Source organism: Nicotiana sylvestris, chromosome 1 (assembly GCF_000393655.2).
Source record: "Nicotiana sylvestris chromosome 1, ASM39365v2, whole genome shotgun sequence".
In the NCBI taxonomy this organism is placed as follows: domain Eukaryota; kingdom Viridiplantae; phylum Streptophyta; class Magnoliopsida; order Solanales; family Solanaceae; genus Nicotiana; species Nicotiana sylvestris.
The window spans coordinates 103,786,465-103,804,608 of record NC_091057.1 but is presented as its reverse complement, the minus strand read 5'-3'; the positions used below and the strand labels follow the sequence as shown (position 1 = coordinate 103,804,608).

Genomic DNA, 18,144 nt, shown 5'->3' with positions numbered 1-18,144 from the left:
AAGCAGTAGCAACAATATGCAGCAACAATAACAGCAAAATACAGTCCTATGGTAGTCCCAGCTACCGAAACTTCCCGAACTACATTAACCTGATTCCCTTCTAGCCAGGGATATGTAGGAAACCTTTGAAGCAAAGGTTCGGTTAAATTTTTTCAAAAAAATGCTTCACACGGAGTATCACAACGGGCAAAAGTCGCTCGTATCCGCTCACTTTATCTTTGCACGAAAACTCTTTGTGTTTTCGGACAAAGAGGGGCAGTTGTGAGCACGTGATTTTTTCCCTATGAGAACTACTCCCAAAAAATTCAAAATAAAATGGTTTTTGTGTTGTTTGTAATTTATGTGTATTTTGTCTATTTTCTATTTAAATGAGGAAAATGCAAAAAAATATGTGTTGCATGTGCATTTAGGATTTAATTTTGCAAATTAGGATTTAATTTTACAATTTAGGATTTAATTAAGCAAGTTTGTTTTACAAAATAGAAAAATCACAAAAAATATATGCTTTGCATTTTTAGCATTTAATGTCCGAATTGTGTAATTTTATCTATATTTGATGTTTAATTTCGTGTGATAGTTATTTTTAAGAGTCAATATTTTAAGTTAATTGTCGATTTTATAATTTAATTAGCATTTTTAGTTTTGTTGTTGAAAAGAAAAAAGTGAAAAAAATAATAATTAAAATAAATAAGAAGAGGAAGATTCAGTTGGGCCAATTTGGCCAAGCCCAAATCCTTACAGCCAAACCTGGCCAAAAAAGCAGCCCAATACCCGCCCCAATCCAGTCCATCTCAGGGCAAACCAAACGACGTTGTTTAGTAGCGCTCAATCTGGGCCGTTGATCTCAGCTGATCAACGGTCCAGATCAACTCCTCCATCACCCGACCCGTTCCCATCCAAGATCGATCCGATCTCGAGCGTAAACGAAACGACACCGTCTCCCTTAAATGAACTAATCCAGGCCATTGATCGTGCCGTCTATACGTGTAGTGTGGTGCTTAGGCCTACCCACCCTATTTGTTCCATGATCTATGGGTGATCCAATGGCCAGGATTAGACCATCCCCTCCGTATATAAACCTAACCCCTCTCCTCACACCCCCCTAAGCCATATCTTGTTCATCGTCTCTTTCAGAGACGAACCCAAGCAACCCTCCCAAACCCTAGCCGCCCTGAAACCCCTTCGCTTGAAAGCCGACGACAACAACGCCGGTGACCACCAAAATAACACCTCTGAACCTCCTAACCACCCTCTCCACAAATCCCTTAACCGTTTTGCTCGAATCATACTCCAGCTTCTCGAATCTTCAATCGAAGATTCGAGCAAACTTGAAACCCACCCCAACCAGTCCCAAACTCACACCAAGGCACCCACTGACCACCCTCGTTATGGATCTGTTAACCGTTTGCCTCGAATCAACCTCCAGCTTCTCGAATCTTCAATCGACGATTCGAGCAAAATCTAGACCTACCCCAATCTGCCTTGAACTCACACCCTGGCACCCCTTGACCTCCCTCATGACCAAACCACCATTGGTTTGGTTCTAATCTGGCTAGAAACACTCGAACCCCAAATCGAAACGTAAAAACCCTAGAAAAAAACCAAAACTGGTTTTTGTCCGCAGTTCAAGAGGTTTTGGGTGTTTAACTGACCTTAGTCGAAGTGTTATCAAATGAGAACACTCGATTAAGGTCCGTTTGACCTCAAAAAAAAGTTCAAGTATGAGTTGATTCAAGTCTGTCTATTCTTTGTTCCATTTTAAGGTATTTTTCTTATTTTTTCTTTTATTCTAGTTTTGATATTTTAAATGTCTGTTTATGTGTTTAGTATTGTTATATTAATTTTTTAGTCTTGTCAATTGTTCTGTTCTTCTCCCTCAGATCTTTTTATTTGGTCGAATTTGTTTTTGTTTTTTGTTGAGTATAATTATAGGTTGTGTAATCAATTCAAATAAGTTTCGTCGATTAGTTAAGCTTTATTACAAATCCATGTTCTTGTCATAGTTACTTGAATGGCCTGATTATCTATTTCTGAGTAATTGCTGTCAATTGTTATAGGCAATCGGTTAATTAGTTTTCGTCGATTAATTCGTTCTTGTTTGTAGACCAATAAGCTCGTCAAATGGTTATTGTGTATGCTTGATCTGTGGACACTTAGCTTCAGGGCATTGTCAATAGGCTGACTATGAACCTGCATTCATGTTACCTGCATTCATGATCATTTTGATTCAATTTTCAGTTTCAGTTATAATGATTCTGTTGAGTTTTGTGTTGTGATTCAAATTCAGTCCATGGGTTTCAATGGGAACTCGACCTTAATCATTCAGTTTGTTAGGAGAATTGGATATAACTGTTAATCAAATTAGTTTTAGATAATTGCTAGTTTGAACAGATTTTAGAATTAAAAGTTTTAATACAGTTGAATAATTGTATTAGGGGCAGTAATATTAAGGGGTTTTAAGGGTGATTTGGGAATGAAATAGTTAGGATAATATTTTAATGTTAGTGTTTTGTTAGTGAGATATTAGTGTCTTTAAATTAATATGGTAATGGGGAACAAAAGGGAATGAGGGGCTAAAAATAAGGAAAAGTTTTCCTTAGTGGGTTTTAAAGTGGAATGATTCAGATTTTAGTGGGAGAAGGGGGTCGGGCAGTAAGTTTGAAAGGAGGGTAGGTCTGTATAAGAGGGCAGAATGAGGTCTGTAGAAGGGGGACTGGGAATTGAATTCTGAAAGCTGAAAAAGTTGAAAAAGAATAGCTATTTTTTTTTGCCTGGTTTAGGATCTGAAATTAGCTAGAACTTTCTTCCTTTTACTTCTGCTCTATACCTGGGGAAGTTTATAGTTGCTAGTTATTTGTTGCTGCACTGCTGTTGCCACTTCTGTTTGCTACTACTGCTATTGACTCTCTTCTTCTTCTTCTTCTTCTTCTTCTTCTTCTTCTTCTTCTTCTTCTTCTTCTTCTTCTTCTTCTTCTTCTTCTTCTTCTTCTTCTTCTTCTTCTTCTTGTATTGTCAATACCAGGTGCATGCTTTGAACTCTCTTGATGTAGTTCCTTGAAGTTCACAAAAATGGAAATATTCACAGATTTGTGTTCTTTAGTAGGCTATCTGTTGTTTATAAACGGATGAATTGTTAGTCAGATATACCTAGTCGATATTGGTTATATGTTTTGTATTATATGAACAGTGGAGACATACGGATTGTAATTAAGAGCTAACTAAACTGCTATGCTCACGTTGACATGCTTTTAATTTACAAAATTCAACTGCCATGCTCATGATGACATGCTATTAGTTTACAAATTTGAGCTGCTAGGTTGTCAGTTCACCTTACCTAAACATGATTTGAGCTAGAGTTTGTGGTTACAATTGCTGCGTCGGTATTTTAGGAGTGAGCTTACTTAAAGGATGATTTTGTGATTGTTGGCATTAGAACGTATTCAGCCATTAGTTAGCGTATCTGTTTGTTGGTGATCTTAAGGTAGAACTCAATTGTCATAAGGTTTTGTTGGCCTTCTTGATTAGTTGGAAGTTTGATTCCTATTATGGCTCCACCTTGGTGACTGATTGAAATATGTTTGTGATTTATTGCTTACTGCTAATTGACAAAGGGTACACTCTATTATTTTCATTTCTATACCATGTTCTTTCCAGGAGTCCAGGCAACTAAATCCATTAAAAGGAAATATAACAACCCATTTCTTATGCTTGAATATTAGTTGATTATTGTTACAAAAAAGCTTATGTCTAATAAGCGACGAAAACAGAGGCGAACGAACTTGAGATTTTGAATGATGTCATATAATATTTGTTTGGTTGTGCTGATTTTGGTTCTTAATTATTCTGTTAATGAGCCGTTTCGATAATTGTTTAAAGCCATAATGCCATTATGAAATAAGGAATGTATAGCCTTGCAACTCATTTGGGCCAGCTGCCAGCCCAATGCCATTTCAGCTGAACGCTTAGCTTCAATTTAACACAAGCTCAATAGCTATTAAGTTAGCTTGAACATTAGCCTAAAAATAATTAGAATTCCTTTAAGCTCTCCTTAATTAATTAGACTCTTACGATTGGTTTGAAATGTGCCATATTAGCCAGGCCAACAATTATGGCCCTCACTTAATTAACTTTAATCCTTTAGAAATCCAGGTGTGCCATTTAGTGAATTTTCCATGGCTGCGCAAAGTTAAAAACGCGTAGTGGCTTTTAAGGGCGATATTTTAATAAGGTTATTTTCACAAATTTCGGGTACACATTTATGTGACCCAAATCCAAATCTCAACAGAGTTGAAATGTGTCAATAACCACGGGGGCATTGATGTGACGTGGTTCGAGATGTATTTTCACGATGTTGCAATTCTCAGTAATAATAATAATAATAATAAAAGCGATACACAGTTAAAATTTGCACATCGATTCAACATGTAAAAAATCAAATAAATAAGCCGAATATGATAGTTGAGCGACCGTGCTAGAACCACGGAACTCGGGAATGCCTAACACCTTCTCCCGGGTTAACAGAATTCCTTATCCGAATTTCTGATGCGCAGACTGTTAAACAGAGTCATTCTTTTCCTCGATTCAGGATTCAACCAGTGACTTGGGACACCACAAATCTCCCAAGTGGCGACTCTGAATCTTTAAATAAAATCCCGTTTCGATAGTCCTTTAATTGGGAAAACTCCCTTTACATCCCTTAGCCGGGGGCGTAGGTGAAAAATGAGGTGTGACAATATGAATACTGATATAAAGTACAATAGAGTGCACAAATAAAACTGTGGGAAAATAAATGAAAGTGCTAGAACATGAAAGAAACAAGCACAACTAAGGTGCAATGAACAAATCAACATCACGAGGGCTATCTTGCCAGCATCGCCATAAGGCCTGAACATAATTACAACATGCGTGGGGAACAATCATACAACCTCACCGCTTAATACAGTATAAAAGAGTAGCACATAACATAGTCTAGGGGCACAAATAATATCCATTCTTCCCGGTAACATAACCATAATGACAATCTCATAAGAGCGCTCAAACTTGATCTGATACAAGATACATATTCTCATTGAGCTTTCAAATAGCCCCCAACCAAAATCCTGATTATTTCCAAATAGGTAAATATCTTTTCCAAAAATTCGCAGCGACCTATCAATTATGCATGCTATTAATTACCTCATCCTCAATGTTTCTTCGTAATCCGCCAGTAGGAAATGGTCCACATATGAGGGCATCTAGCCCAAAACCTCAGGAATACCAAAACTTCCATACTCAAACTCCACTATGCAAATCAAATGGCTGATATAACACTTACACCCTATCATTCTGCTGAAGCACTCATATAGAGTTTCTGGCCGTGTAACAAAACATGAACCGCGAAAGCCTCAAAACCCAGTAATCAACATGCTACCAGCCACGCACCCGTAAACCAAACCTCAAGGTCCTTTCCAAAATGCACACTCTTCACATATGATAGCCAACAATATCAACACCCCATTAATTTCTGATGCCTATTCAGGAGAAAGCCATAATGTACCACATACTCCTTATGCCCATAGTAGACACCCAACTCAAGCCGTAGTCAAACTATCGAGAACCTTCCCAGATCCGCTCGCACACAAATAAGCCATCAGACTGCACCTCCCCAACTCAATCGAGTCACACAAACCGTCCAATCCAAGAGTGCTTCCACAAATACTAGTAGAGAATTCCTATTCAAATGACCAATCACTTCATTGCTATGCTGACCCAACACCACAGAGCTGACATATTTCTTCGGATAATCGATATGCAATAATAAGTCCCAACATCGTCCCGTGCAAGATCTCAGACCTTAGTCATTTAAAAATTTCGGAAACCTACTAACACCACACATACATATACCTCTGGCCGAAACTGACGCAAGTCTTACTATGCAATCTGAATGCCGCTGATGGACTCCTCCACTTGGCGCGAAGCCATAGAAAACAACGTTTGATGATCCGCAAAGCTAACCTTCATAGCTCGTACTATACAAATCACAAGGTACTTTAATACTGCCAACTGTCCTCAATCAACACCCATCACGCTTCCGCTGCGCCTCCATATAAACAACTGAATAGTCTCTCAATACCTCTGTATCTCTAGTTTGGACAACACATTGAGAAAATGTTTGAGCATCCCTAACTTGCTCGTAGCCTGTCTGTAGCATCACGAACCATTGGCGCATAGCGGACACCGAGAGCGTAATATTACACACGAGTGGATGTAAAGGAACATAAGTTATATGCTTCGAGCTGAATCAATATCGCACTATAAGGAATAGAGAATGTGAGATTATCCTAATAGTTCTATAGCCTCTCAAAGATAAGTACAGACGTCTCCGTACCGATCTCGCAAGAGTCTACTAAACCTGTTTATAACTCGTAGCACCTATGAACCTAGAGTTATGATACCAACTTTTCATGACCCAATTTCCCCTCTGTTGGGTTTCGTGACGGCACCTAGTCTTAAGGACTAGGTAAGCCTAACATTTACGGAAAAACAACAATAGTAAACAATATCTTAAAATTCTTCTGAAATGAATCCTTTATCAAATGAATATATTCCCAAAACCCGCTAGTACAAGTCAGAAGCTCTATAGAGTTAACTACCACTTCTAAATATAACTGTTTGGAAAAGAATGAAAATAGTTGAATACAAGTAAGAAAGTGACTCTGATGCATACGACGCAGCAACACGTTTACCTTGAGTCTCCTCGACAATGATTCGCACAGCTACTAATGATCGATACCTGGATTTGCACAACAAAAATTTGCAGAAGAGTAGCATGAGCACACTATAGCGATGCCCCAGTAAGTATCAAGACTAACCTCGATGGAGTAGTGACGAGGAACAGTCGAAACACCTATTGGTCTAATAAACTAAACAAGTATAAGTGTATAACAACAAAGCATAATATCTATATAAGGACTACAGCGATATGGATAACAACACAGTAATTGCATTAAGGAAAGAAAACAGCAAGTAATAACGAAACACCGTAGTAAAAATACAGAAAAGTGAATGGAAATACTGTAAGGACTCGACCGGTTGTTTTGATCTCTAGCATGTCGTTCAGAAGTTTGAGGCTATGAGAAGCTTCACTTCAGGTATTATGACATGTACGCATGGTCGAAATTGAATTTCAGATAGTTCAGAGTTGATTTGGAAATAGAATTCTCATTTCGGAAGCTTTAAGTTGAAAGAGTTAACTAAAATGGGATTTCTGAGTAAACGACATCGAAATCGGGATTTGAAGGTTCCAACAGATTTGTATGATGATTTTGGACTTGGGCGTATGTCCGGATCGGATTTTGGAACACCCGAAACATTTCAGCACATATTATTGAAGTTAGCATTTTGGAAGAATTTTATAAATTTGGGTTGAAGTGCATTTTAGTGTTATCGATGTCCGTTTGAGATTCTGAGTCTAAGAGTAGCTCCGTATGGTGATTCTGGTGTTGTGAGCGCGATCGAAAGTGAATTCGGAGGTCCGTGGGTCATTTTGGAGTCATTTGGCTAAAGATAGAAATTTGAAGATTTTTGAGAAGTTTGACGGGAAGTGGACTTTTTTATATCGGAGTTGGAATCTGATTCCGAAAGTTGGAGTAGGTCCGTAATGTCAAATATGACTTGTGTGCAAAGTTTGAGGTCAATCGGACGTGATTTGATAGGTTTCGTCATCGAATGTAGAAGTGTGAAATTCTAAAGTTCATCAAGCTTGGATTGGAGATTGATTCATGTTTTTAGCGTTGTTTGATATGATTTGAGGCCTTGAGAAAGTCTATAATGTATTTTGGGACTATTTGGTATGTTTGGTTGGGGTCCTAGGGGCCTCGGGTGGATTCCGAATGGTTAACGAATCAAATTTGGAATTTGAAGAAGGACTGAAGTAGCTGGTATCTGGTGTAACCGCACCAGCGAGGTTTTGGCTGTAGGAGCGGCCTAGGTGCTGCAGAAGCAGAAGTGGCTAGGCTAGGTTGGGACCGTAGATGCGGTCATCGTGCCACAGAAGTGGGACCGCACCTGCGGAAGGAAGGGCGCAAGTGCGGAAATTAGGGGCCTGGAGGAAGACCACAGAAGCGGTTAAATGGTCGCACCTGCGCAACCGCAGAAGCGGTCATGTGACCGCAGGTGCGAAATGCTGGAGGCAGTAAGGTTCTTTTAAATCGGGAGTTGGGTTTATTTCAACCCCATTTCTTCCATTGGAGCCAATTTTGGAGCAACTTTGAGGTGCCATTTTCACCACCAAGCATAAGGAAAGTAGTTTATGTTAGTTTTGAGTTAAATACATGATTGTATATGGATTTGAGCATGAAAACTTGTGGCAAACTTGGGGTTTAAGGGAAAACCTAGAAAATTCGTATCCTTGGATTTTGACCACGATTTTGGGTATGAAATTAGGAAAAAATCATATATTTGAGTTCGTGAGTTCATGGGTAAACTTTATCTTCCAAAAATTTCGGAATCCAGGCACATGGGCTCGAGGGCAATTTTGTCAACTTTTCGATCGGGGTTAGGAATTGTTATAAATTGGATTGTAATGAGTAATTGAACATATATTAATGGATTTGCATAATTATTGGCTAGTTTTGGAGCATTGTGCCTCGATTCGAGTCTTCGGAAGAGCGTAGAATGCCGGTTATGGATCTTCGGAGCGAGGTGAGTCTCCTTTCTAACATTGTAAGAGGGGATTGTCCCCATAGGTGAAATAAATAGTTATGTGCTCCTATTTGTGGGGGATACGTATGCACGAGGTGATGAGATTCCACGCGTAGCTACTAATATGTGTAAGTACGGGTAGTCTTGGACCCAAAAGCATGCTATACTTGGAATATCTGTAATCTTATTGATAGTTGAATCGCTTAAATCCTATCGAATTGGTAAATGAATTTCTAAGAGGATTAAACTTCATTTTCTTAAATTGTTAAACGAGAATTTGCTTTTATTTGGATAAATGTTCCCCGATAAATTCTTAATTGGCTGTTTGAGCATGTATTTCTATGTGTACCTGCGTCGTATGTATGATTCGCGAGCAGGATGATTGTTTATTTAAATTTGACTACGTCGCATGTATGATTCGCGAGCGGGGTAATAGATGCATCTATGGTTCGTGCTGTTCGACCCTCGGTAGTGCACATTTTACATTTATGTTGGATCGGGCCATACGACCTCGGCATGATTTTCATATGCTTGTATTGCTTGCCTTGAGATTTATTGATATTGATATTTGCTCTCCCCGACTTGAGATAATTGTTAATGAATGGGTTATAAATTCGGAGATTTTTAAATAAAAAGGAACTTTTACCTGTTTCCTGACTTATTTGAATTTACTGTTGTTCTTAATAAATCTGTGATTCATCACATTAATAATATTACTATTGGACCACTAGCAAGTGTCGAAGTCGACCTCTCGTTCTCCTGAAGTGAGTTAAGCGAAAGGTTTTTATATGATGAAGTGTTAATCTATTAGTGGTTCCGGAGTTATGACGAAAATTGTGTTCTATCGTATATTAGCATGATGGGTGCAGTGAGTGGTATGGAATTTGAATTGAGGATCAAGGTTGCAGTTCAGTATTGACAACGATGTCACTAGCTCGGATGAGCAGTAAAAGAGTTTCGATGTTTAAAGTAAGTGGGTGTTGCCTTCAGTGTCACCTAAGATCGGTGTTTTGTGAAAAAAAAGCTTTGCATCCTGGTCAAGGATCCTTGATCGCTTTTTAGCGTTAGTGTGGTCGGTGGTTTGGATGTATATACCTGTTATCTGTCACGGAAGGTTGTGGGAGCGTGCCCCACGGGAAGGTTGTATAAGTGTGGCATATATTCACTTGATTGATTGAAGAGCTAAACCAAGTATGAAGATTGTGGTGATGACGTTAAATTGAGAATTGATGCCTGGAGGGCACTCGGTCTATTGGGTTGTGGACTGTGGAGGATTACTCCGGCTATGATGGTTGTTCTTCTGTGTTATGAGAAAAAGGGAGTTATTATGGACCTTTGAAAGGTTATTAGCTTAGTTCAATGCCATTAGAATCAGTTTGAGGTCTGTGGATGGATTTAAATGTGAATATGGGTTATATATCAGGCCAGATGTGTTCATTTCAGCAATGCGCTACTTATGGAAGAGTAGTCGGGGTGTTATTTCGTCTTCAGCTATTTCATGTAATGATAAATTGTGTCGTGTGAGTTGTGAGACGGCTTGGTGAATTTTTTATGTGTTGAGGTTCCGCGTAGTGATGATGTTATATGAGCGGAATAGCTCTTGAGATTCAGGTCGTATAAAACAACCTCAGTTGCGCTTGAGTTCGTAGCTTGTGGTGCTATATGTCTCCCCAGGGATGGTATTATGCACTTAGCATGCTTATGACCGATATTCGGTATTTTTTTGTAATGAGCAATCTAGCTCGGTGTGTAACTCCTTTGTGAATTTTATGTGTGGGTCGGGTGGCACGCCGCCATGGGTATGTTATTTGGATCGGGTTGCGCGCTGCAATAGTGTGATATTGAGTACATATTCCTATATCTGTTTTTATGTGTTTTGTTTTCTATCTTTCTAAGGAAAACTCATATTAGTTATGTGCCCGCGTCGCATATATGATTTACAAGCGGGGTGTTTGTTTAATTATGTTGACCGCGTCGCATGTATGATTCGTGAGCGGGGTAATCAGATTTCCTTTTCAGAGTTTGTTTTCCTTTTGTACCGCGTTCGAATTGGTAGCCTATTGGAACATTGTGGCATCATATGAGACTTTTGGTCATGTCTGGATGGCTTATTGCCTGAGCAGTTTGTACTGGGTGAGATGGGATTATCGGAACTAAGATTAGTGCAATCGGATTATATGAAGAATATTAAAGAGCAAATACCATTATTTAGTTCAGAAGGAGGTAATGATTCTTGTCATGAGTATAGCCCCAATGATTTGTTGATTCAGCAGTTGGTTATGAATTTATACATATCTCTTACGTTGTGGCGGTATTGTAAGAGTTAAAGCAAGACCTATGTATGTCATGAGGTGCAATGGGATTCGTGGAATTTCGACTATTATGCTTAGAGAATGTTATTGTGGTTCTGTGAATAAAGCGGTGCAAGGTGTGAATTCAGCAAGGGTATGCATTCATGTTCTCGTACATCGTGTGGTGATTGATATGGTATTCGTATGTTGGAAACAGGCCTGACAGAGAATTCCGGATGTTGGAATTGGGCTCTAAGGCTTATTTGCCTAAGTGAAAAAGGGTATCTTCAGATTGATCGAGCTAGGGTGCCTAACTGAGTTGTGGTAGCACGAGTAGGTACTCGAGGTGTTAAACAATGATTTCGGGCAACCCCAACGTAGTTCTTAGCACGTTCGAGGACGTACATATGTTTAAGTGGGAGAGAATGTAACGACCTGACCAGTCGTTTTGAGCTCTAGCACGTCGTTCAGCAGTTTGAGGCCATGAGTAGCTTCACTTCAGGTATTATGACTTGTATACATGGTCGGAATTGAATTTCGGGTAGTTCGGAGTTGATTTGGAAAGAGAATTCTATTTCAGAAGCTTTAAGTTGAAAGAATGAACTAAAATTGGAATTTTGAGTAAACGATCTCGGAATCAGGATTTGAAGGTTCCAACAAGTTCATGTAATGATTTTGAACTTGGGCGTATGTCCGTATCGGGTTTTGGAAGACCCGGGAACGTTTCAGCACCTATTGTTGAAGTTAGCATTTTTGGAAGAATTTTATAAGTTTGGGTTGAAGTGCATTTCAGTGTTATCGATATCCGTTTGGGATTCTGAGTCTGAGAGTAGCTCCGTATGGTGATTCTGGTGTTGGGAGCACGATCGTAAGTGAATTCAGAGGTCCGTGGTTCATTTTGGAGTCATTTGGCTAAAGATAGAAATTTGAAGGTTTTTGAGAAGTTTGACTGGAAGTGGACTTTTTGATATCGGGGTCGGAATCCAATTACGAAAGTTGGAGTAGGTCCGTAATGTCAAATATGACTTGTGTGCAAAATTGGAGGTCAATCGGACGTGATTTGATAGGTTTTGTCATCGAATGTAGAAGTGTGAAATTCTAAAGTTCATTAAGCTTGGATTGGAGGTTAATTCATGATTTTAGCGTTGTTTGAAATGATTTGAGGCCTCGAGCAAGTCCGTATTGTGTTTTGGGACTGGTTGGTATGTTTGGTTGGGGTCCCGGAGGCCTCAGGTGGATTCCGAATGGTTAATGGATCAAATTTGTAATTTGAAGACAGATTGAAGTAGCTAGTATCTGGTGTAACCGCACCTGCGAGGTTTTGGCCGCAGGAGCGGCCTAGGTGTCGCAGAAGCGGAAGTGGCTGGGCTAGGCTGGGACCGCAGATGCGGTCATCTTGCCGCAGAAGCGGGACTGCACCTGCGGAAGGAATGGCGCAGATGCAGAAATTGGGGGCCTGGAGGAGGACCGCAGAAGTAGTTAAGTGGTCGCACCTGCGCAACCGCAGAAGCGGTCAAGTAACCGTAGGTGTGAAAATGCTGGAGGCAGTGAGGTTCTTTTAAATCGGGGGTTGGGTTCATTTCAACCCCATTTCTTCCATTGGAGCCGATTTTGGAGCAACTTTGAGGTGCCATTTTCACCACCAAGCATGAGGTAAGTGGTTTATGTTAGTTTTGAGTTAAATACATGATTGTATATGGATTTAAGCATGAAAACTTGTGGAAAACTTGGGGTTTGAGGGAAAACCTAGAAAATTCGTATTCTTGAATTTTGACCACAATTTTGGGTATGGAATTAGGAGAAAATCATATATTTGAGTTCGTGAGTTCATGGGTAAACTTTATCTTCGAAAAATTTCGGAATTCGGGCACGTGGGCCCGAGGGCATTTTTGTCAACTTTTCGATCGGGGTTAGGAATTGTTATAAATTGGATTGTAATGAGTAATTGAACATATATTAATGAATTTGCATAATTATTGGCTAGTTTTGGATCATTGTGCATCGATTCGAGTCTTTGGAAGAGCGTGGAATGCCGGTTATGGATCTTCAGAGCGAGGTGAGTTTCCTAACCTTGTAAGAGAGAATTGTCCCCATAGGTGAAATAATTAGTTGTGTGCTCCTATTTGTAGGGGCTACGAATGCACGAGGTGACGAGAGTCCGTGCGTAGTTACTAATATGTGTAAGTACTATTAGTCTAGGACCCAAAAGCATGCTATACGTGGAATATCTGTAACCTTATTGACAGTTGAATTGCTTAAATCCTATTGAATTTGTAAATGAATTTCTAAAAAGATTAAACTTCATTTTCTTAAATCGTTAAAAGAGAATTGGCTTTTATTTGGATAAATGTTCCCTGATAAATTCTTAATTGGCTGTTTGAGCATGTATTTCTATGTGTACCTGCGTTGCATGTATGATTCACGAGCAGGATGATTGTTTATTTAAATTTGACCGCATAGCATGTATGATTCCCGAGCGGGGTAATAGATGCATCTATGGTTCGTGCTGTTCGACCCTCGGTAGTGCACATTTTACATTTATGTTGGATCGGGCCGTACGACCTCGACATGATTTGCGCATGCTTGTATTGCTTACTGGAGATTTATTGATATTGATATTTGCTCTCCCCGACTTGAGATAATTGTTAATGAATGGGTTATGAATTCGAAGATTCGTGACTTATTTGAATTTACTGTTGTTCTTAATAAATCCGTAATTCATTGCAATTAATAATATTACTACTGGACCACTAGCAAGTGTCGAAGTCGACCTCTCGTCTCTAGTTCTTCGAGATTAGACGGGATACTCATTGGGTACACGTTGTTTTCGTACTCATACTACACTTGCTGTGCATTTTTGTTGCACAGTTTCATATGTAGCTAATGGCTTAGTGGCATAGCGACATGGTTGATATGGAGACTTAGGTGAGCTGCATTTATTGAGACGACCCGTAGCCAACAGAGTCCCCTTCGGAGTATTATACTGTATTTTTTTTATTTCTATCCACTTTGTATTCGGGACAGTTTCCGTATTTTATTTCATTCCCTAGTAAATGCTCATGCACTTGTGACACCGGGTTCTGGGATGATTATGGGGTATATTATACTAACTGCTTAATATTCATATTTGATTTGAAACGATTTTCTTTTACTGGTAAAATTGAAGGAAAATTATAGTTTTCAAAATTATTAAAACGAGAATTTAATTAAGTAATTTGGTTGGCTTGCCTAGCTAACAGTGGTGTCTGGTGCCATCATGACCCTTAATGGAATTTGGGTCGTGACAAATACAACCCAACTCTGAAATCACAATTACAGCAAAGACAAGTCATAACTCAATAACTACAACAACTTTCACATTTGGTCTTAGCTGGCAAACTTCAATCAATTAGCCAAATCCTCTAAGTGATAAAAATGCTTCGAAATATACTTCGTTCCAATAAATATTTTTCCAAAATAGTTCTTTCAAAATAAATACCTTCCGAATATAATTTTCTCGAATAAATATCCTTTGAATATAAGTCACCATGTGACGCCTGATCTCAAAATCATATAATACGGGTCTTAATACCTAAACCCTTACACTTAGCATCATGTACCCTCATCACACCATATAGTCATACTGACAACTCACGTACCAAATAGAGTCATTATCACATGGAAGACAAATAATCAATGGTGTACTTAGCCACGTGTATGCTTGTGCAAGTGTCCTACCATAGTTCATACTAGCTAGTAAGTGTAAGGAATAAAACGGACAACACATATATTATTTACACAAGGATAGGATCAATGAAAAGAATAGCTCAGAACACAGAGATGGCAACAGGGGGATCTACCGGGATATCGTTCCGTAGTCCCAAACGTAAATGTGCAGGAGGATCTACCGGAATACAAATCTGTAGTCCCAAAGTAAATATCCAGTATAGGGGTATTTACCGGATGTCGTCCTGTAGTCCCAAATATAAATGTGCAGGGGGATCTACTGGAATACCAATCTGTAGTCCCAAAGTAAATATCCAGTATAGGGGGATCTATCGGGTGTCGACCTGTAGTCCAAAATATAAATGTGCAGGGGGATCTACCGGAATACCAATCCGTAGTCCCAAAGTAAATATCCAATATAGGAGGATCTACCAGGTGTCGTCCCGTAGTCCCAAATATAAACATGCAGGGGGAGCTACCGGAATACCGATCCATAGTCCCAAAGTAAATACGCAGCGCAACAAATAGAGACAACAGTTACAGCATAACAGAAGGCTCGTACATCACCACAATATGTATAACAACAACAATGACAATAATACAAGGCAAGATAAGTAAATCAACTCAAGGACTGTAAATCACAAGGAAACGGTAGAACTATCTTAAAAAGAGTAGAAAAGAATGTTGACATAAAGGGGACAGTTCAACAACGAGAAAACTAACATGTAACGACGATTCTACAATACACAAGTCAATAACGAGGAAATCAACACGAGTCAAGTAGTCCCAAATAAGGGCAAGTCTACGAAGATATAGGTTATCTAAACTCTTTTTAAGATTGGACAATTTCGAGAATATTCGATAATTCAATTTAAGTAAAGATGATCTTAGCTTCACTTAAGACTAAACAATTTCAGGAGGGACAATAATAATTCTCAAATAAGACAAGCAGCTATGAAAAGATAGCATGACAATAGGAGAGGTGAAATTCGTCAAATAAATCAAATAGGAGTCAATTAGGCAATAAGAGTGAATCATGAAGCAATTAATTCTAATTAAGCATGTAGATGTGAAACTAGTAAATAGGAAACTCAGTCATGTCAAGAACACGTTCATACACAGTAAATAAAAAAACCTAAGAACCCTAAAAGGCCAATTTTCCACAATTAAGTCTTAGCACGCACTTTTCACCTCGTGTACACGAACTACAATCAACATAGAAGACTCAAATCCTAAGGGGAAGTCCCCCACACAAGGTTAGGCAAGATACTTACCTCAAAGATGACAAACTGATACTCTAAAATGCACTTCTCGGGTGAAAAGACCTCCGAACGACTCAAATCTAACCAAATACGACTTGAATACATCAAATAATGCAAGAGAAAATAATTTCAATTAACAAAATTATGATTCTTATAATTTGTAAAAAGTCAATAAAAGTCAACTCCCCAGGCCCGCACCTCGAAACCCGATAAAATTTACAAAAACCGAATACCAATTCCAATACGAGTTCACCCATACAAAAATTATTCAATTCCGATACCATTTGGTCATTCAAATCATCATTTTATATTTTTTTTGAAAGATTTCATAATTTTCCCCAAATTTTTCTTTAGATTCTCATGAATTTGATGTTAAATCTAAGATATCACAAAATATAGTTAGAAATTGATTAGAGATACACGCCCAATGATTTGGACTTTGGAGAAGTTTGGGTCTTTGGAAAATCGCCCATGGAGGTTTAGGGTTTGAGAAAATTGAAAAATTGGTGAAAATCTCGTCAAAAACCTCACTTAACAGGCTTGAGATATCGCATTTGCGACCCAGGGTTCGCAATTGCGAACCCTCGCAAATTGCGAACAAAGCAGGGCTGGCAGAAGTCGCATTTGCGACAAAAAGTTCGTATTTGTGAACTGGGCATCGCAAATGCGATGAAGGAGTTCGCATTTGCGAACACACAAGAAACCAGCAATTTTTCCCGACACGAAAATGAGCATAACTTCCTCATACGATGTCCAAATTCGATGATTTATGGCTCCGTAATTTCGATACGGATCAAATGGTTTAAACAAAACTGAATTTGGATCTCAGTTTCTCAATGTGGTATTATTTTTGCTTGAAGAAACGACGATGAAGCATCCAAAAACAAGCATAACATAGCCTAAACCTATCCGAAACTCACCCAAGCCCTCAGGGCTCCAAACCAAACATGCACGCAAATCTAAAAATATCATATGGACTTGCTCGTGCGATCAAACTATCAAAATAACATCAAAAACTATGAATTTGACCTCAAAACTCATGATTTTCTCAAGGACACTCAAATTTTCTAATTTTTCAACCGGACGTTCAAATTACGTCAAATCAATTTCGGTTCTCACCAACAGATAGGACTTAAATATCATAATAAACTTGTACCGGGCTCTGAAATCAAAATACGGGCATGATACCAACGAGTTCAAACATTAATTTATTTCTTTATTTCCTTTAAAAAACCAGCACAATAAATTTCTTTAAATTTTTTTTTCTAAGGCTAGGGACCTCAGAATTCAATTCCGGCCATACGTCCAAGTCCCATATTTTACCTCGGACCTTCTGGGATTGTCAAGACACAGATCCGGGTCCGTTTACCAAAATTGTTGAGCAAAGTCAATTAAAAACCAAATTTTAACTCTAGAAATTAATATATTTTTCATATTTTCACATAAAAGCTTTTCGATTTTACGCCCGGACTGCGCACGCAAGTTGATACACATAATATGGAGTTGTTCATGATCTCACACTGACGAATCAGACGCAATTGCTCAAAATGATCAGTTGGGTCGTTACACTAAACTAAGGAGACCGATAATGACAAAGAAGAGCGAGAGAAAACCCAATCGCTTCTCTATTCTCGGACAAAAGAGGTAAGCTCATATCTCTATATTTTAGGGCTTGTAAATCTTTTTATACCTACTTCACTTGGATTTTTGGGTACAATTTTGTGGATTATTCCAGCAATTTGATAGATATTGTATCTTATTTTTGATTAGCGATTGAGAATTTGAATAGAAAAACAATATTACAAAATTGGGATGAAGATAATTTAATGGCGTAACGGGTAAAGTTGCCTTCATGTGACCAAAAGGTCACTGGTTCGAGCGGTGGAAACAACCTCTTGCAGAAATGTAGGGTAAGACTGCATACAATAGACCCTTGTGGTCCGGCGCTTCCCTGAACCCCGTGTATAGCGGGAGTTTAGTGCACTGGGCTTCCCTTTTGGGACGAAGATAATTTAAGTTGTTTAAAAAGTGTTCAAAATTTTCTTTTTTACTTCTTTTGTTGCTTTGTTTTTCATGTTGTTATCTGTTAGAAATTCTTGTAAAATATTTATCAAGACATGTTTGTTGTCTGCTTGAAATTATTCTATTAATGTTTTTACTAACTGAATTTACATCTTTGTGTTAAAGTTTCAATTCAGTTGTAT

The 18,144-nt window shown here is 38.7% G+C and overlaps 1 protein-coding gene across 1 annotated transcript in view; it reads right to left on the bottom strand.

The window, feature by feature from the left end:
• Positions 1 to 2,896: 2,896 nt before the first annotated feature.
• LOC138872663 (uncharacterized) overlaps positions 2,897 to 18,144 on the bottom strand; it is a 67,962-nt gene continuing 52,714 nt past the window's right edge. Inside the window, exon 7 of the mRNA XM_070151053.1 lies at positions 2,897 to 3,053. Within this exon, the coding sequence (XP_070007154.1) occupies positions 2,897 to 3,053 (157 nt within the window). The remainder of the gene's footprint in view (positions 3,054 to 18,144) is intronic.